This window comes from Podarcis erhardii (assembly GCF_964252035.2).
Source record: "Podarcis erhardii genome assembly, chromosome: 7".
Classification (NCBI taxonomy): domain Eukaryota; kingdom Metazoa; phylum Chordata; class Lepidosauria; order Squamata; family Lacertidae; genus Podarcis; species Podarcis erhardii.
The window spans coordinates 22417560-22436475 of NC_138511.1; the positions used below are offsets into that span (position 1 = coordinate 22417560).

Sequence of the window (18916 nt, forward strand, 5' to 3'; positions counted from 1 at the left end):
TGGAACACAACCCCCACAACAAACAAAACAAATATGTTTTACTGACAGCCGGAGCACCCACCTCAGTGAAGATTGCAAGGGTATAGCAGTAAAAATATTGACTCTAGTCTACAAAACTCTTTTTGGCTGTGTTTTTAAACTTCAGTTTTCTGAATCTATTTATCCTAACATTAAATGTATATGCTACATTCGCACATGCAAACAGGAATAGCATTCATGGGAAGGAAAGGTATGCTTAAACTGTCCTGTTCTCAGACTGGCAAGTCCTAAAGATCAATGCTTATTAAATCGCCTCGATAGTTGAAAGCGAGCAAAGCAGGGAGTAGACACTAGAGAAAAGGCGCTCCCTAAATTTGTTTAGCATATAAGCCAATCTCTACAGTAACACTATTGGCGTGCACCTTACCAAGTGGTATCTCCAGAACTGGTAACAATTTGATTATCATCCACAAAACGGCAACATGACAAGTAACCTGCAGCAGGAAGAGGATTAAAAAAGAAAGAAATGTTTTTAAATATGTACAATTCCTTTTTGCATCTCACACCCATTGTTTTTGTTACCTTCCACCTTCTTTTCTCCAACAGCAAGACTAAGATGTAGGCCAGGGCCAAGGGACCCTAAGTATTTTTAACGTATTTCGGGGGAAACTTTCACACAGTAAAGTATTATAAGAACATAAGAAAAGCCCTGCTGGATCAGGCCAAAGGCCCAACTAATTCAACACCTCTGCCCACAAATAGGGAGATGAGCACAACAGCACTCTCGCCACTTACGATTTCCAGCAACTGGTATTCAGGAGCATACTGACTCAAACTCTTGAGATAGAACATAACCATCCTGGATCGCATTCACTGATAGCCTTATCTTCCATGAACTTGCCTAATCTTCTGTCATAATAATTCAAGTTAGCAGCCACCATTGCCTCCAGGGGGAGTGAATTTCATAGCTTGAATTACATGCTCTGCGAAGAAGTGCATTTGCTTTTCTCCCACCATGCATAATTTTACACACCTCTATCATGCCCTGCCTTACTTTCTTTTTTTCTAAGCTAAAAAGCCCCCACTATGTTATAACCTTTTCTCACAGGGGAGTTGCTCCAGCCCCTTGATCATTTTGGTTTCACTTTTCTGAACTTCTTTCTGCTCTACATCACAGTACTGCTTCTTAGAATCACAGATTAAACACATCAACTTTTGAGGCCTGGTCCCATAGCTGTTACTAACATGGCTGGCCACTTTGCCCTCACCCCAAGCTCCTTGAACTGTGTTTGCAATAAACTAGTTATATAGACAGATCAATTCAGCAGAGACCATAATTCCAGAATGCAAAGGCTCCGGCCGCTTTTGAAAGTAGTTAGAGCTGTGTCAAACAGCAGTTCACCAGAAGCACAGGCCTATCAGGTGTCCTCTCCTTATGCTCAAAGAAAAGGTTGATCAAACAAAACAAAAATCCCATCACAACAGCTATTCACTCTTTTTCTCTTTTGCTTCCTACAAAGAGCTTTTTTTGTGAACATGATTTGCCTGCATTATCAAAACTGCCAAGAATCAGTTTTAACTGCTCATAGGTACCTATAATAGCACAGAGTTCCTATGAAGCAGCTAAAAGACGATGCAAGAAATGCACCACAAACACCAGTTTGAATACGGCATTTGTTATTCATTACATTAAATTGAGAGTTCTGAACACTTTGGCTTTGCTGGATTATAAATAACTATTCATTGCCGAGTAACCTTAGTTCCCCTCTGTGAGCAGTTTTCAGAGAGCTCCCTTTAGCCTGTATCAGTAAAGCCTTGCAGCGGTGGAAAGCCAGCAAGACACAGAGCCCGCCTGAGGTTTCCTCTTAAGAACTGTTAAAGGTTTTTCCGGAGCCAAGCTGGCAACCTCTGGAGGAAGAGGCCTCTGCGCTTGGCCGCACCTTGAGATTTTGTTCTTTTACAGAAACAAAAGACGGCGTAAAAATGTGACAAAGCTCGGGGAGAGGTGGCGGGGGGAGGGGGCAGGAATCTGTAACCTTGCAAGATGGAATTCCTCCTGAGCCAGTTCTCTTCTGCAGCTCATCTGATGTATTACTACTGATTTCAGGAGCAAACTGAAACTTTGTGGGGGCTTCACTGAATGTGACATATGGTGCCCATTTGCATAAAAGTACACCAAGGAGCACCAGTGTCTAAGTAAAGGCAGGAAACTCAATTCCAAAGTCCACACAGGCAATACATCAACACCAGAGGACTCAGCATATCTAAGAGACTAGCTCTTTTGCTATCTCCCTCTGCTGTCCAGATGAACATCTTCTACACCATGAAGCAGCTACACAATTATTCCCCTTTCCAGGGAATTCTGGGAACTGTAGTTTGAGGGTGGAGTAGGCATCTTCAACACAGAATTCTCAGACCTCTCAACAAATTACAGCACTCAGGATTCCCTGGAAGTAGTCATGCCAGTTAGCTGGCACACAAACCATTTAGCTCATAGTGGAAAAATGGGCATAGAGCAGCACACACACAGACCAACTAAAGCCTGATGAAAATTCCAATAAAATTTTGGAACTTTGACCAAAGTGAAAAACATATGCTCAGTCTTTAGAAGACAATACATCAGGATTTTAATCTATTAAATAAAGGAACCTGTCAGAATGGTACTGGAAAATAAGGAAACAAAATGCTTAAGCACCTATCATAATGTTTGCTACATAAAGATTATTTTTAGTTTATATAGTGTTGGATGTGGCAATGTTTGCTTTTTTTAAAAGACCAGGTTTGGGAGGAATGTCTAGACAACAAGATTTACAGAAGACAAGGGAAACCATTAATGCTTTTTAGTAACGTAACTGCCTGTAAAACTATGGATTTATTGCTAAATTTGTCCCCTAGCTTTTGTGTTTTTGTTTTTTAAGATGAAAATGTGAGGAGGGGGAAGGAGGCAGAAATAAATATCACTAGGTTGGTGAAAGCCATGTGTCACGCACAAGCAAGATGTAAGTCTTTCAAGAGATGCCACGGGGGGGGGGGGGGAGAGAGACACTGTTTAAAAAGACATGTTGAAGGCATGTTGTAGAGCAGGAGTCAGCAAACTTTTTCAGCAGGGGGCCGGTCCACTGTCCCTCAGACCTTGTGGGGGGCCAAGCTATATTTTGGAATTTTTTTTGAAAGAATTCCTATGCCCCACAAATAACCCAGAGATGCATTTTAAATAAAAGGACACATTCTACTCATGTAAAAACACACTGATTCCCGGACCATCCGCAGGCCAGATTTAGAAGGCGATTGGGCCAGATCTGACCCTGGGGCCTTAGTTTGCCTACCGATGTTGTAGAGCTAACTGAAGCAAAAACACACTCACCTGTATGGCCAGCCAGTTCACGGCTTACACGTACATTGCCTTCACGTGTTTTCAGGTTGTAAATGGAACAAATGTTATCAAGACCACCGCAGGCCACATAGTTTCCAGATGGAGCATATGCGCAAGTCATTACCCAGGATGAACGCAGGGGAATAGCATGGACCTAGAATGGAAAAAAAAAGAGGGGGTAAAGCTGCCATTTTGTTGCGTTCCTTGCCCATTATTAAGAGGTAAAGAAAGGTGGCCAACCCAGGCTGTAGATTTATTTTCCTTTGCTAACAGTTAAATGCAGTGTAGTGGGAGAGAAACAGATCTGACTTTGGGGCGGGGCAGGGGGGGGGGAAAATAACCCAGCAGAAAATTCTCCCGCAGAAACCCCACTGAAACAAAAGCAGACCTGTGCAAAAGGTTACATGCTCCAGAATAAATATTACTTGTCAATTTGTATACTGCATTCCAACATTTGCAGAACATCCTTAAAATCCTTTTTAAAACAATACAAGAGGGAGTGAACCTCTAAAGATTGCTGGGAAACAACAGCAGGAAAGGAATATTTCCATCATGTCCTGCTTGTCGGCTTCCCAGAGGCGTCTGGTTGGCCAATGTGGGGAACAGGGCCTACATGGGTCTTTGGTGTGATCCAGCAGGCTCTTCTTGTGTTCCTGTATACAGTACCGGACAGAAACCTGGCTGTAAGAAATAGCTACATGCAGTAGATTAAGTTTACAAGAAACAGAGTCCCAAGCTCTGTGTTCACATGGTGGTTGCAAAGAGGATTTGAGGGAGGTTTCAAATTGTCTGGCCAAGGCCCTATTTTGGAGCCTGCATCCATCATTGAAAAATTTCCCATTCCCAGCCATCAATATCACATTTTTAGAAGCCCAGGCTTCTGTGCTTTTTTTCCAACCCCAACTACCTATTATCATAGTCTACGTTTGAAATTTCTTTTGCTTTCAACAATGGTAACATTTCCGCATTCCAATTCTAAGCTTTTTCAACTCGGCTTAATTCTACCTTTTCTCATCAAAACTTCCCCATCTTTCATGCTTATAAGCTCCATGAGCCAGGGCTGCTGCATTTATTTGTGTGCCCCTGAGATTTACTATGAAATAAAGCCCTTGAAGTTGTTGTTTTTTACATTTTCTCTTTTAGGGATTAAAAGAAGAAAAAAATCAAGACCCAGCACATGTTAGTTGAGCACGTCACTGCAATAGGTGTGATGCTTCATTACTAAAAATACAGCTATTTAATCACCGAAGAATATATCCCCTCCCTGGCAGCCAATGAAATGCCTCAAAGTGGTTGCTCATAACCGCATCACTGGAAGAGGGCACTTTTTTACGGGCATCTTCTTTGTTAGGACCACCACCACATCCAGCACAAGTGCAAGACTGCTTAGCTACAGCAGTGTTGCTAGAGATATATTTAGACATGACTTCGTATGTGTAATCTAGCCAAAGACTTATAAAAATACTAATCTAAAACTACATTCTGGTTATTGCAGAACTGTCATCCAATTTCCTGGATTTGATTAATACCCTTTACTGACAAAAGTCTCCTTATCCTTTTTTGGCAGGGCAGGGGGAGCAAGGGGGTGAGAGATAAATATGACAATAGCCTGTAATTTGACAACAGGACTCTGGTAAGTTTCCCATCTCGGAACGTTTGATCTTCTTGGAGGTATGCAATTATGCTTGATCACACGGGAGGACAAATACTGGAGAACTGCATAGTCACTTGACTTTCATAATACTGTCTTGAAGCTTGTGGATAGCATGAGCAAATATAGAATACAGTTGTACCTCGGGTTAAGAACTTAATTCGTTCTGGAGGTCCGTTCTTAACCTGAAACTGTTCTTAACCTGAAGCACCACTTTAACTAATGGGGCCTCCTGCTGCTGCCATGCCGCCGGAGCATGATTTCTGTTCTCACCCTGAAGCAAACTTCTTAACCTGAGGTACTATTTCTGGTTTAGCGGAGTCCGTAACCTGAAGCGTATGTAACCTGAGGTACCACTGTATGGGGGGGGGGGCAAGTGTTCATTTCTCCCCCCTCCCTGCCCACTGAAACAGGAATGTGGTGAAAAGTAACACTGTAATGCAGATTAGTTACCTCATTACAATCATAGCCACAGGGTAATTTTTCTCCCCTATCTTTTCACTGTAAACATAGGGGTTCTGATCTGCTGTAAGTGACTGTAGTAAGTTATTGCAGACCAATTAATGTCAGGTGCATTACTTAGAAACACTCCATGACATTCTGCAGTGCCCCAGAAATTCATAAAATGGTATCTGCTGCTAACTATTGCCCACAGGTGCCAAGAGAGCAGGGCAACTACAAACAGGGGAAAAAGCAACAGAGTTCTCTAAGCCCTCTTTTGTTTCCCCCACCATTTTTACCCTTGGGAGGTTACTAGTGACAAAGTGGTTGCTCTATCATTTGCAAGGGCAACAGCAAAGAGCTGGTTAGCTCTTCTATATAGCGACAGCTAGTAATAACTGCCTCATGCAAACCATTAGAAATTTTGAAGGGTCTCCCTAGTGAATGGCCCTGTTGCTACACTAATTTCTGGCATTTTGGTTCCAAAAGTTGTAGATACAACTAAAGGTAAAGCTTTTTATACTTAGGCATTAAGGTGGCATTGGATGTCCATCGCTCAGGTTTTCAAGCCTTTGACCCAATGAACTCCTAGTATTCACACCTCATCAAAATGTATGTTTCTGCATTTATAGAATTTGACTAAGGTTTTTGCCCCTGGTGACAAATGCAAGCTTAGATGCCAAGATTTTTATCCCCTACACTTTAGCAGCCAATGAAGTCAAGCTAAATGTAGGGACAGTGATTCCCCAGTCCAATATAGTTAAATCCACTGTTACGTGGACTTTGTATTGTTCCTTGAAAAGAATTCCCAGAGATCACTCCAAGTCAGCACTGTCCAAAGGTTGCAGCCACACCCTATGCCAGAAAAAAACAAAGATGAATCTGACAGTATCAGGAGACCAATTCCACCTTCATTGTGTTCACCAAGGAATGAGCAACAGTATATACACAGTTTTTGCCAAGCACCCAAGGTCTACATTAGACTTACTCAGGACCCTGGCCTCTCAATTTGCCAGTATTGGTGAGCAAGGAAGAAATCCCCAGAAGCATGATCAGTATAGGGGTTAGGGAACACATTGGCTAACTTATTATGCACAGGTGTGGATACACATGGGTGTAACAGCCTTTTTTCATGCGCGGAAAGGCTACCACATCTGCCTTGGGCCAAAGTCACAAAGTGGTCAACAGGTCAATCTCCATCCTCAAATGACATTCAAAGGTCATCAAGTTTGGTCATGCTGAATTATCCCCTCCATATATGGGCCCTACAATAGGCGCTATAAAGAGTTGTTCATTTCTCTTTGTTTTGGGGTTCATGTTCTTGAAATGACATATTAGACAGCCTCTTTGCTGTCTATTCCTCCACCTCCCAAGAATGGGAAGCTGGGTGTAGAGCAGACAGATCCATCCATTGTGCATTTCACCTATGCAACTCTTAGGTACACTGTTGGATTTCTCCTTCCTGTCCCTCTATTTTTTTCTTTGCAACTACTATTAAATTGTTGACAACTATTTTTTGTTAATGATTTCCTTTTTCTTTTTTAATTCATAAGCAATTTCTATGCTGAAGTAAATTCCTGTAACTGGAATGTTTTTCATCTCCAGGAAGGTCATAACAATCCCACCCCATCCCCCTAGTTTGGGCCCTGCCTTCTTCCATTTGTCAGCTCCATTCCCTGCTGATGAGAACATCACTTCATGGTTAAGTCCAACTTTCTGTTCTTGCCTAGCTATACTTTTCAGTTCATAAATCACTATGGTGCTTGCCTTCTCCTTTCAGTACCCACATAACTAAATGCAAAATCACTTAGTGTTTAGCCACTGTTAAAGGCATTAAGCCTGTTCTAATCAAGATCCATGTCACATGCAACTGCACCCAGGATGCCAAAGCTTATCTTGAGTATCCTCATCAGTTTTCACTATAAAGGCCAGAACCACAGAAGCTATTCTTTGCCCCACACAGCTTATGTCTCTAAGAAAACAAACCCGCTACTTAGCTTCTTTCTTCTCATCTCCAAAAGAGGGGGGAGGGGGTGGACGGGACCCTGAGCTATTACTTTAGTCTATAATTAGTCTATATTTGCCCCTCCATGGGATCCTTCTTTCACAGAGTAAAACAAAAGCCGAACAAAAATACACAATCCTGAAGGATTCATTTTATTAGCGTTCTTCCTGTAGTTTTCCTCCCTTAGCCAAGTTGGAATTAAGTCACTGAACCTTATTAATTGCTCTCACCTTGTTTGTGGTGTAGCTGTCCCAAATGATAAGCTTGCCATCCTGTGATGCACTAACGAGAAGCCTAGAAGGGCAGGTTAGGGAAAAGAGATAAAAAGTTAAATGTAAACAAAGCATACATCAGAAGTGCAGGAAGACAAATTACATTGGAATACATTAGTCTTAATCAATTCAACAGTATATTTTGATATGCAAAATGCTTTACTCCTGTTATCATCTAAAGCTGCCATTGAAAGTCCTTTTTACATATTGAGAAATTGAGGCAGCGGGATCTGCCCAAAGTCATCCAGGGAGTCCATGATGGAGTAAATATTTCAACCAAGGTCGCCCACTGATCAGTGGACTGAACTGGCTCTCATTGTGAATGTTTCCAATATAACACATTTCCTACGAAACTGTATTAATGGAAGCAACAGACAGAATTCAACTGGAAGTGACATACTTCCTCTAATGTACCATCTTCCCAGGTCTTTTCTATTCTTAAGGATAGATCTAGGGTTCTGTAAGGTACTTAAGAGTAGTGCAGATTATTTAACTTGAACAAACAAGCTCAAGTGAATTAATAAGATTGCTTTCATTAGATTAAAGCCCTCTCCCCCCATCAGCTTCTGCTGATTTAATCACTATTAACTATGAGCAGACAAATCCACTATATACAAATATTTAATTTAAAAAAAAATTATGAGAACATTGATTGTGCTCTGGCAATCCATGACAACAGCATATTCACCCTGCTGACTGCCAGCTTTGGATTTCTGAATATTTAGAAGTGTGAGAGCTTCAGAAATATTATTTTAAAATAATTTTAGAGCAGCCATAAGGCATTTTCTATCTGTATTTCTTCCACGCAAGGAGAAACCAACATATGAAAATGGATTTCAGTTTTGCTGCCGGCATAGATGAACAAATGTTATTAGTTTTCAGTGTTGCTCAATTCCTTTGGTACTAGACTAGGGCAACAGAATTATGAAATTCCCTATGAAGTAACTGCCTGTACTTTTACCCACAAGACTAAGTGGTGGTGCTAGTGGGAAATCTCTCCTGCTAGGCAAACATATGGCCCTTCAGAACCTTGCCTATGTAAAATGTACATCTATCCCTTGTACAGCTGTCTTGGGTAAAAGGAAACAAATTTTGGGGGTAAAAGTGACACCTTCAAGTGGGAATCCCAAAAATGCCAAGGTTATATTTTAGTTCTGCCAGGGCTGTTGGAAAGTAGAAACTGGCAGTCAGATACACACACACGTGTGTTGCTGTTGCAACTGCAATCTCTGTACTTAGTTATCCCTTGTTATCTTTGCCTTCCTCATTTCAACCTTACCGCCACTAGTTTATTTCCTCTCCCTCCTCCTGTCTACAGTCTGCTTCTTAAATTCCTTTAAGCAAGGACCAGTCATTTATTTATACATTTTTATCCCACCTTTCCTCCAAGGGGCTCAAAGTAGCATACATCGCCCCCCCCCCCCCATTTCTTATCCTCACAATCATTAGGCTGAGAGGTTATGACCAACTCAAGATGGTCCTTCTGCAGCGCAGGAACTCACCTGGAATCAGTGCCCCAGTGCATTGCATAAATTTTAGCCAAGTGTCCCCGCAGTGTTCTTCTAGTGCGCATCTGAATACGACCCACTGGATCAATGTTGGCTGTGATCTAAATGGGAGGTTAATTGTACATATTTATAACTGTCAGCTGCAAAAGCATTTCCTGACCGAAGAAGCATTAACTGAAACTACTCTCTCGTCTTGAATTTCTTTCCCTGTTGCACCAAAGAACTTGACCAAAACACCTTATTAGCTGCTTTGAAAGGTGCTTACTACTGCTTCTTCCCCAACAAGTTTCTCATTTCAAACTTCTAGTATAAGCATAATTTATCAGAGGTGGGCAACCTGGGATCCTCCAGATGTTGCTGGACAACATCCCATCACCTGACTATTGGTTATACCGGACAGGGCTGGTGGAAACTGGGAGCCAGCAACATAGGGAAAGGCACAAATTCCCCACCTCAGAATTATCACAGAACTGAAAAGACAACTTGCAGGGTTATATTTTTTTTTTAAGCAGAAAAGTACTCACATGGCATTTCCACTGCTCATTTTTCACTCTCTGCTTTCTGACTTACTTAAGGACTGTTATAAATCTAGATGGTTCCAACTCTTACATAGCAAAATCAGATCTATTGGTACTGACTTGGAACTCTTGTATAATTCAAGTGAGCAATATATTACTTGTAATATTCAAAACCAGATTAAGGGACATTGAAAAACAAAACATTAAGTCAGCTGTAAATAAAATTTGCTCCCCCAACTTCTATGGTTTAAATGCAACAGATAATAGGGTCAGTATTATACAGTATTTCAAAATTAATAATTCCAGTCCAACGCAGGGTCTTTATGTTAGCTCAACTGAATGTTTTCCCCTCAGCTTTTGTCAAGGGCAGATATTTAAACATCCCCAGAAATGACAGGCATTGTGGGTGTTCTTTCATCATCCCTTTTTCTGGAACCATATTATTTTGGTTTTGTATATTAGCCATACATTCACACTCCGACCAAGCAATGGAGGCTATCATTTCATGCATCTTGATGGAAGTGACCTCTGACTTCATGCCATAAGGCAGCCTTCCCCAACCTGGTGCCCTTGAGCTCACAATCATTCCTGATAGCCGCAGTCCAAAACATCGGAGAGCACCATGTTGGGAAAGACTGCCATAAGGGTTTTAAAAACCCAGCTAGAGGTTTTGTCTAAAATAATCTTTTAAAGTATTCTTTCTTGTCTAAAATAATCGTATCTTCTAGGAAAACACTAGTAAAAGAGAGATAAATGCCTTCAACACATTTCCCTGTACTGTGGTCAATTAAATTTAAGGCTTTTCTGTAGCATACTGCAGTGAAGCCAGAAAAGTTTGTAGCACAGCCCACTTTAAAAAAATGTCTGCATATTTGTTCTGTCTCCATGTAACACAATTATTTAGCCAAAGGACACAGGCAAAGAATTCCTGCTTCCTCTTGAAATCTGTCAAGGCAGCTTAGTAGGGTACAGACCGCTTTCCGGATTTAGAATTCCTTCATAATTGCCTTCTTCTGTTGTATGTCAGGTTCTTAGAAGCTCCCTCCCTGTCCCCATAGTCTACATTACAGCATATGTAAAAGACTGGAACTGTTCATTCAGCATTTTTTGGCAACTGTCAAACATGAATGATTCCCCATAAATTGTGCTAAAAAGAATGTTTTGCAGTTCACATCACTTTGAGTCAACATTAGCAGTGGAAGCAAATAACGGGCATCTCCTTCCTCCACTCACACACCATTATTTTTAGGTCCCATCTAATTTCTGTATTTTAAAAGTTGTTTTTAACATTGTGCAAATGTGGTTTAATAATAAAGTTATGTTTTAATTGTAACCCACCCTGGGGCCTTAAGGTTAATTTAAATAATCATAATTATCATGTCATTTAACTTCAGATTCTGGCCAAAAAGCTTCAGCAGGACAAGCAATAGGAAGCCGAATTCAAATTGGGAACATTAGTTGTTGTTGGCTCCTTTTTATGTGTGGGTAGCTTGCCCCACTGGCTGCAAGAGGTCTAATGTACTTTGATTTTTTGACCTCTTCTTCAAAAATCTGAAGACTAACAAACTTAATGCTGGGAAAGGCAACAGATGGCCAAGCAACGCTTATAACATTAGACATACTGAAGGCTACATCTAAAGGACAAAGCCCAGCATAAGCAAGGTGGTGAACCTTCTTATTAAGGTGCTGAAAGGCTCTTCATTGCTTTTGTTGCAATGGACCAACCTTTCCGGATGTCTTCTGCTTTACACACCCTCTGATGCTGAATAGAAAAAGCACTTCAAGGCAATAGTTGTTGGTCCATCGTCACATGCAACAGGCATTTGGGGACAGCATCTGTGAACTGGATGCAACTCCTTAAGGACCGCAGATTAAAAAGGGGAGGCTGCAGGACTCCAACCACCCTCCCCGGCATGAATCTTCCATATGATTGCTAGCCAGTGTTTATTACAGTCAAATCAGTTCTGAAACGAGCTTCAATCCTGTGCATACCCAGGTTAGCAATAATCAGGGTTAAAGCTTGCACTAATTTAAGCCTCAGCCATGTTTTAAGTCCTCCAGGAGAAAGCACAAAGGGAATGAGACTGAGAATGTGATGTAGTTATAGAATTGAGAGCATTACATATAAATCAGACAGGTGACAGCGATAAATGAGGATGATTTAAGGAAGCTTTCTGTGGTAAGCATAGCATCTGCTGCCAAGAAAACCGAAATGGTGATCATACAGCAACCTTTCAAAGAAAACATTCCTATTAAACCAAGTTGAAATACCTCAGCTTTGTCCTTCATATAAGCAATTTTTGGGTTGTTTATTTTGTAAAAGAAGTTTGATAACACCAAGATACTTTTGATTACATGTTCATTGAGCATCCACCTACCTGGGCCAACGTAGCATCAGCACATGCTTTCCTAGCATCCTGAAAAAAGGGAGAGAATTAAGAGAGTGTCAGAAAAATGGAATATGTTCATTGATATGACTTGCTCCTAAGCTACTATCTACTTATATGAATAGATTTCACAAGGTGCTGAAAAATGAAGAAACTGGGATGACCCAGTACATGCGTCCCAAAGGAGGATCTTATAATCCACAAGTAATTTAGAAAATAAATTATAGTAAATTTGGATGTACATCTCTCTCTCACTCTATCACACTGCGAAAGTAAAATTAGGGTGACAAAATAAACACTAAGATCAAGTTAAGTAGGATTTTTTAAAATATATATATATTTGAAACCCCTTTCTCTGGGCACAGACCCAAACCAGCTGAGTACATAAAGCTGTACTTCTCACATTTGTACAAAATGTGTGTGTGTGTGTGTGTGTGTGTGTGTGTTTTAATTTAAAAAAAAACAGCCTTCAAAATAGCACCTGGCTGCTGTAAGTAGCCAATTACAGCCACTGGAGAACTCCATCACTGATTTTAAAGCAGCTAACAGAGATTTAAAACTAGTAGTACCTCTTAACTGACTAAAGGATCAGGCAGCAAGTGATGTATCCATCAATACATCAGTAATGAAGTTGTGATGCTTTACAACAGGGGTTGAGAACTTGTTTCAGGCTGAGCATTAATTATCCTTGTGGGTAAATCTCTGGGGGTTGCATGTTGGTGGTGAGCTTGTCCATCCCACCCCCTCCATTAACCCATTCAATCCCCACTCACACACAGTCATTTAAACCTCCCTTCCTCTTATCTCTTTTTTATTCCTTCCCTTATCTCCCTTTCTCCAGCAAATGCCTTAGAAAAAAGGCAGCATTTCAGGAATGGGGCCTGTTTTCCTAAGCCTAATGGGGCGCACCAGAACAGGGATTTTCCAGGGGTGGCAGTGTAGGGAGCCATTCTGAGAGAGCCACACCCCCCCCCCCTAAAAATCATGCTTAATTGGCTGTAGATCCTCCAACCCTATCTTACAGCGATACTACAGCCAGTCACCATAAAACTATTTTCAAATAAATGAAATGGAAGTACCATTGTGAAATACACCTGAGAATTCTCAGCACATATATCCTTACAAAAATCATGTGAAGTAGAAGAAACTTCCTTTTTATTTATTTATTACAGACAGGAGAAGCAGGGGGCCAAGGGTGCTTTCCCCCAAGGCCCCTCAAAATCAGCTGCTTTGAATCTTACTTTTCTTTCCCACTCTCACTGCAGCCATGTAAATGCCAAGTAGGAAGATTTGTTTTAACACATGTTTTTTCACCATAATTATTTTAAAAGCACTTGAAATTTACAAAGCACAGCACAAATATTAAATACAAGACAGTCCCTGCCTGCAGGCTTACAATCTAATGGACAACACAGAAGAGAAAAATAAATAGGTGAAGCCAGGCACTAATTTCAAGTTACTTAGAATGGAAACAGTTGAGGGTAAAGGAATAGAAGTGGCTTTCATTCTACTGATCTCACAGCCATGGCAGTGAAGCATCCCCCAACCCCATCTCTCCCTCTGCTGCAGCCTGGTGGAGAGGAGTAAAATATAGAAAGCCTCCAGGTTTTAATGCCACTCTCATGTTGTCTGTGACACAGGAAATTATCAAGTGCTCAGATTCGAACTGGGTTTTGTTGGGACACATGTGACTTAAACAGCTGGGAGCAGAGGGAGAGACTACCAGTTAGGAAGTGTAATTGACTAGCAAGACTGCACAGAGATAATGAACACAATCTACAGCAGGTTTCCAGTGCACCAGCAAGTATGCCCTTTCACAAATTCCTAAGTTCAGTGGGGTTTGCATAGGAGTTCACTATAATGTGTGTCAACAGTTAGGTTGGATAGCTCTTCTCAATAAAAATAAAAAGAGTGGGGAAGAGCCTCAGAAATGTCTGCTGTACTGTAGCTTCTCAATACACCTCTTGCTGTGCAGTGTATTTGTTCTTATTTTAAACAAGAGAGCCACACAGGAAAGCAAAATACAGAAAGTCTCCTTGCTGAAGCCAAAACCTTTCATTTTTGTTTAAAGAAATTTAGAATTAATGAAGGCAGAAAGACATGGATATTAATTTTTTTAACTAGTTATGTATACAGTGGCTAGATAATTTGTGAGTTGTCCCACAACAGTCTTTTATACTGATATATTTAACATTAAGCTATTTTATTTAGTTTAGGAAGGATGTGGGGGAGGGATGATACAATGGGTGGAATTCCATGTCACGCTATTACAAATGTTCCATTTGCAAAAGCTTTTTCAGCTTGCCAGATGGAACAATCTCCCCTTCCCTTCTCCACGGTTTCAGAGTTTCTCCCACCCACCCTCCAGCCAATTTCGGAAGTATGGGGAGGGGGAGGGAAAGTCAGAGGTTCCACTGACAGGCCACATTAGGTGAACCCTGCCCAATGATTATGCAGGCTGCTTCTGAGAAAATACTCAAGGTCTAGCTCATAGTTTGTTAAGAAAACAGTCCTAATGAGCATCTTCATTAAGGGTTTGAGGAGTTTTTTTAAAAAAAGCAACCGCCTAAAAATGCAGCTTGCAATCAACATAAAAAAAACTGTAATAAATGTACTCAAAGGATTCTAATGATGAGCAATTTGTTGCCAATGTTATGCAATGGGGTGCTGCATTCATATATGGGAAGTCCATTTTCAAAATCTTGGGTACTTCTAAGACACCCATCCATACATCACACTGCCCAGAACAAAACAGAACTTCTCCTGCTCCTCTACTATTACTTCTATTGAAAACTGTTCCAAATTAGGCAAGAAGTACATTTAAACCTAGTCTGCCTCAATTATCCAATTACTTCTCATTGCAAATCATGGCACTAGGTATACATCTATGTGCAGCATAATAGATGCCTGCCCATATATATTACTGGCAGGAAGCTATTTCAGTGCTTTGGTAATCTGCTCGTGTTAACCTCCAAGGCACACAGACACAGCACAACTCATAATAGGATTTCCCAAACAGGTAAGCAGTGTTCTGCTCTTAATCACTCGACCGAGAACTGAACTACATATAACTGAACCTTTAGGAGAAAGTAGAGTATAAAAGTAAACACAATGAACTCAGCATTCAGTGTGTAACCCCACCTTTAATGCAAACATAGACAAATGCACATGAAGAGCAGGTCTGGAAAGTCTATGGTGCCATCTCCCTTTTGGAGGGATTCCAGTGGAGGGGTCATGCTTCTCTTTGATTTCTTGTTCACCACAGTCAGTTTCAAGAACTTAAATCCAGTTTTGTAAAACCCCTGACTACTTTTGTTTACACAAAGTGTGTTTGGTCAGAAGTTGTTTGTTATTTACACTATTGTGGCTGTCAAAAGTCTTGTTTCACAATATACCTGTACAAAATTATGCATACATTGTTTTAATTCTGTGTTTAATAGTGTATTCAATGTAGCTCTACTGGTTACTGACATATACATACACTCTCTCTCAACCTAAAATGAGATTGCCTCAGTTTTAAGCAAAACCACATATACTATGCATCCAACAAAAGCTCAGGTATACGTAACCTGAAACTTTTATTCCAGGTCAACAGAATGATCTACTTTTATTATTTGTATAAGCTTTCAACCAGAAGGAATGAAATAATTTTTTTTCATGTAAAGAAGCTTGATGTGCCTTGACTGAAAGTAATGCTTTTTTCAAACTTCTGGAGGGCTTTGTGAGGGTTTGGCCATGAAAAATGACTAATAAATAACTTTTAAAAATAAATAGGTTATTTATTAGTCACTTTTCAAGGCCAATCCCTCACAAAGCCATGTAGAGAGAGAGAGAAAAACAGTAGAATCTCAAAAGGTGCATAAGGGATACTGAATGAGATCATCAAAACTGCCTTTAGAAAAAGTAAAAACAGTAAAAAGGTCTTAATGAAGGCCTTATTGAGTGCCAGAATTGAATATTGCCCCCCCTTCAGAGCACAGCATATGAAAATTATCACCTTGGAATAAGTAAAATAAAGGGTTTGCAGGAAAAAGGAAAATGAAATTTAATCTCTGCCTTCTACTACTTAAGAACTTTTCCAACATGATGCAGTTATTTGTCCACAGAGAAGCAAGAGATAACAATTATATAGCACATATGTGCTTCCACATATGTTACCTCAGTAACCACCATACTAAGATCAGTCAGTATATCACAATAAATGACTAGAAACTGTGTTGAAAGCAGCTTGCCTAAACTGATGGCAGATATGAGAAATGAGCCTGGGGTTTTGTAGCACACAGCTCAGTCTCATGGTTGCTTTCCTCAGAAAGAAATGCCAAGTAGGAACAAGCAAAAGTTTGTTTTCTGGAATAAACATGTCATATTCCCCAAATTTCCGTGCATTTTGAAACAGAAAGGTTCAAGCAGCTGTGCAACACCATTATTTTTATATGTGGTGGTTAAGTTATTTTGACACTGATTTGCTGAGTTAATGTGATGGCCTGAAATGTTCAGCTGCTTTGGGAAAGAAGTGTGTAGTCCAGCTTCTGTATCGGAGAAAGAAGAAAGCCAAGATGGCACAGGTTTGCTAAGGGGAGTTTCAACCCTGGCAGGGAACTTCTGCCAGCTGCGGCTCCTACTGCCCCTGCATGATTCTTACCTAGAAACCATAAAGGGAAACTGAAGATGAAGAAAGTGGACGGTGTAAAGGATGAATCTTACGAATGAGTTAGTAGAAACCTGGAGCTGAAGAACTGGCCAGTTGCTTCTATTTTTATACGGTTGCTGTTGTCTGGAGGGTTTCTGTGTAGTCCCTCTTCTTTTACACAGAAAGAAGCCAGATTATACTAGCCTCTGAAATGAATGGTATTAGGCTATAAGTCTCAAGACTATAAATCGCTGTGCATGCCACATGCTTTTTTCCTTCACTGGAAGCTAACAAACAAGTTTGGAAATTTATGCCATACTATAGCACAGTAAAGTAGCACTTTGAGATGGGTCAGCATAAGTAGTTAATGCCAAATGGCAACATGAGAGGCACTGAAAATGTACCACCATAGAGCAGTTTTTAAGTGCCATCTTTATGTGTTTTGTGGTTATATTTGTTCTCAATGTTGCTTAAATTTCTTTATTATACATTTATTTGTTTTGTTAATCACCTGGGAAGCTTCAGCTGAGATGTGGCTTAGAAATCTTTTATAGAAAAGAAAAGCTCTTTATTTTAAAATAGCAGCTCTTTTAAATAAAACAAGTAAGTTGTTTTAAAATCCCCCCTACCACACAGATTAATTTGAGAGAGAACAAACGCACCCAAACATCCAGAACAGGTGAGAAAGGCAAGACCTTTAGTCTATAATACTTACTCTGATTTGGTTTTTCAGTTGCTCCGCCTCCTGGCGTAACTGGTCAAGTTCACTCATCTTCCCGTACTAAAGGTGTGCTTCTATAACACCTCTGAGATGCTCAAAAATCTGGGAGAAAAGTAAAAACAATGTGAAGTCAATTGAACCTTTTTTTAAAAAGAAAAAACATTTTAAGTAACTATGTTATTTACAATTATTTACAATTAAGCTAATATACATAAAATAGTCATAAATAAAAGCAAACACCAACAGCACATTAAATACAGTTACAGATAGGTAGCCGTGTTGGTCTGCCATAGTCATAGTAGATACATAGTGTGTATCTGAAGAAGTGTGCATGCACACGAAAGCTCATACCAAGAACTGACTTAGTTGGTCTTTAAGGTGCTACTGGAAGGAATTTGTTTTGTTTTAGCACATTAAATAATTAGCTTAACATAAGTATCCTTACAAAGTGCAGTCATATGCATGTTTATTCAGAAGTAGGCCCAAATAAGTGCAGCCTTCATCTACGTTTCTTAAAGACTGTTTATGTAACTTTAGGTCATAGCTAGGGTGGAGTATGCACTCCGCATTAAACTTAAACACACGTGGATCCAAGGTAATCCAAATTCTATGCTAAGTAAAGCTCAGCCCTACAGAGTACGTAGATCGTGCCAATCTGCATGTTTCTCATAATTTGCATAAGTTATTCTGGTTTTCATATTCATGGGGAGGGACAAGGAATGATGTGCGACATGGAAGCTCTACTACTTTCTACTTGAAATGTTCATCAATTCCTCTGGTTTGAAATTTCAAAAGACTTGCTTCATACATTTTCTAGATCAGCCTTCAACACTCTTCCATTGTCTCCCAAGACAAGCAGATACCAACTAGTCTTCCCCAACCTGATCCCCCTGCAGATGTTCTAGACTACAATTTTTGTCACCTGAGCCACTGGCCATGATGGCTAGGGCCAATGGAAATTCGTAGTCCAAAACAGCTAGGAAGTTGCCTGCTTGGGGAAGGTTGTTTATAAACATATTTGCAACTACAAGGTCAAGATACCTGCTTTAAAAAAAAAAAAAAACGGGGGGGAGTGAAATCTGGAATCCACTGGAAGCCAATTTCTGCTTCCAACATATTCTGCAAGCCTTCTGCACCCTCATGGAATTGTGGAACATTTGCATTTGCCTCTCTCAATACAACTTACTGCTAAAAGTTCTAATCACTTTAGGTTACTGCCATCTTGCTGTTTCACAAATAAATAGAAGAAATTTAAGTTCACAGAGCCAATTCTAATATTCAAATTTTTCATCGGAAGTGGCATTTGTTATTAAAACAACAGTTTAAAAAATCTTGATTAAGTAAGATATCTCAGTTCAGCATCTAAAGAAAGTATAGAAAAAACAGGGTTTGCACGGTTTTGCCCTATAATCACTATCAATAATATTTATA

At 40.2% G+C, this 18916-nt stretch overlaps 1 protein-coding gene across 10 annotated transcripts in view; it reads right to left on the reverse strand.

The window, feature by feature from the left end:
• Positions 1-18916, reverse strand: part of GNB1 (G protein subunit beta 1) — a 70863-nt gene that overhangs the window by 7564 nt on the left and 44383 nt on the right. For all 10 annotated transcript variants that reach the window (XM_081871274.1, XM_081871266.1, XM_081871272.1 and 7 more), the window contains 6 exons: positions 17480-17587; positions 12126-12164; positions 9224-9330; positions 7680-7743; positions 3344-3506; positions 407-473 (listed from right to left, as the gene is read on the reverse strand). In XM_081871274.1, the coding sequence (XP_081727400.1) occupies positions 407-473; positions 3344-3506; positions 7680-7743; positions 9224-9330; positions 12126-12164; positions 17480-17536 (497 nt within the window). In that variant the 5' untranslated portion in view covers positions 17537-17587. The remainder of the gene's footprint in view (positions 1-406; positions 474-3343; positions 3507-7679; positions 7744-9223; positions 9331-12125; positions 12165-17479; positions 17588-18916) is intronic.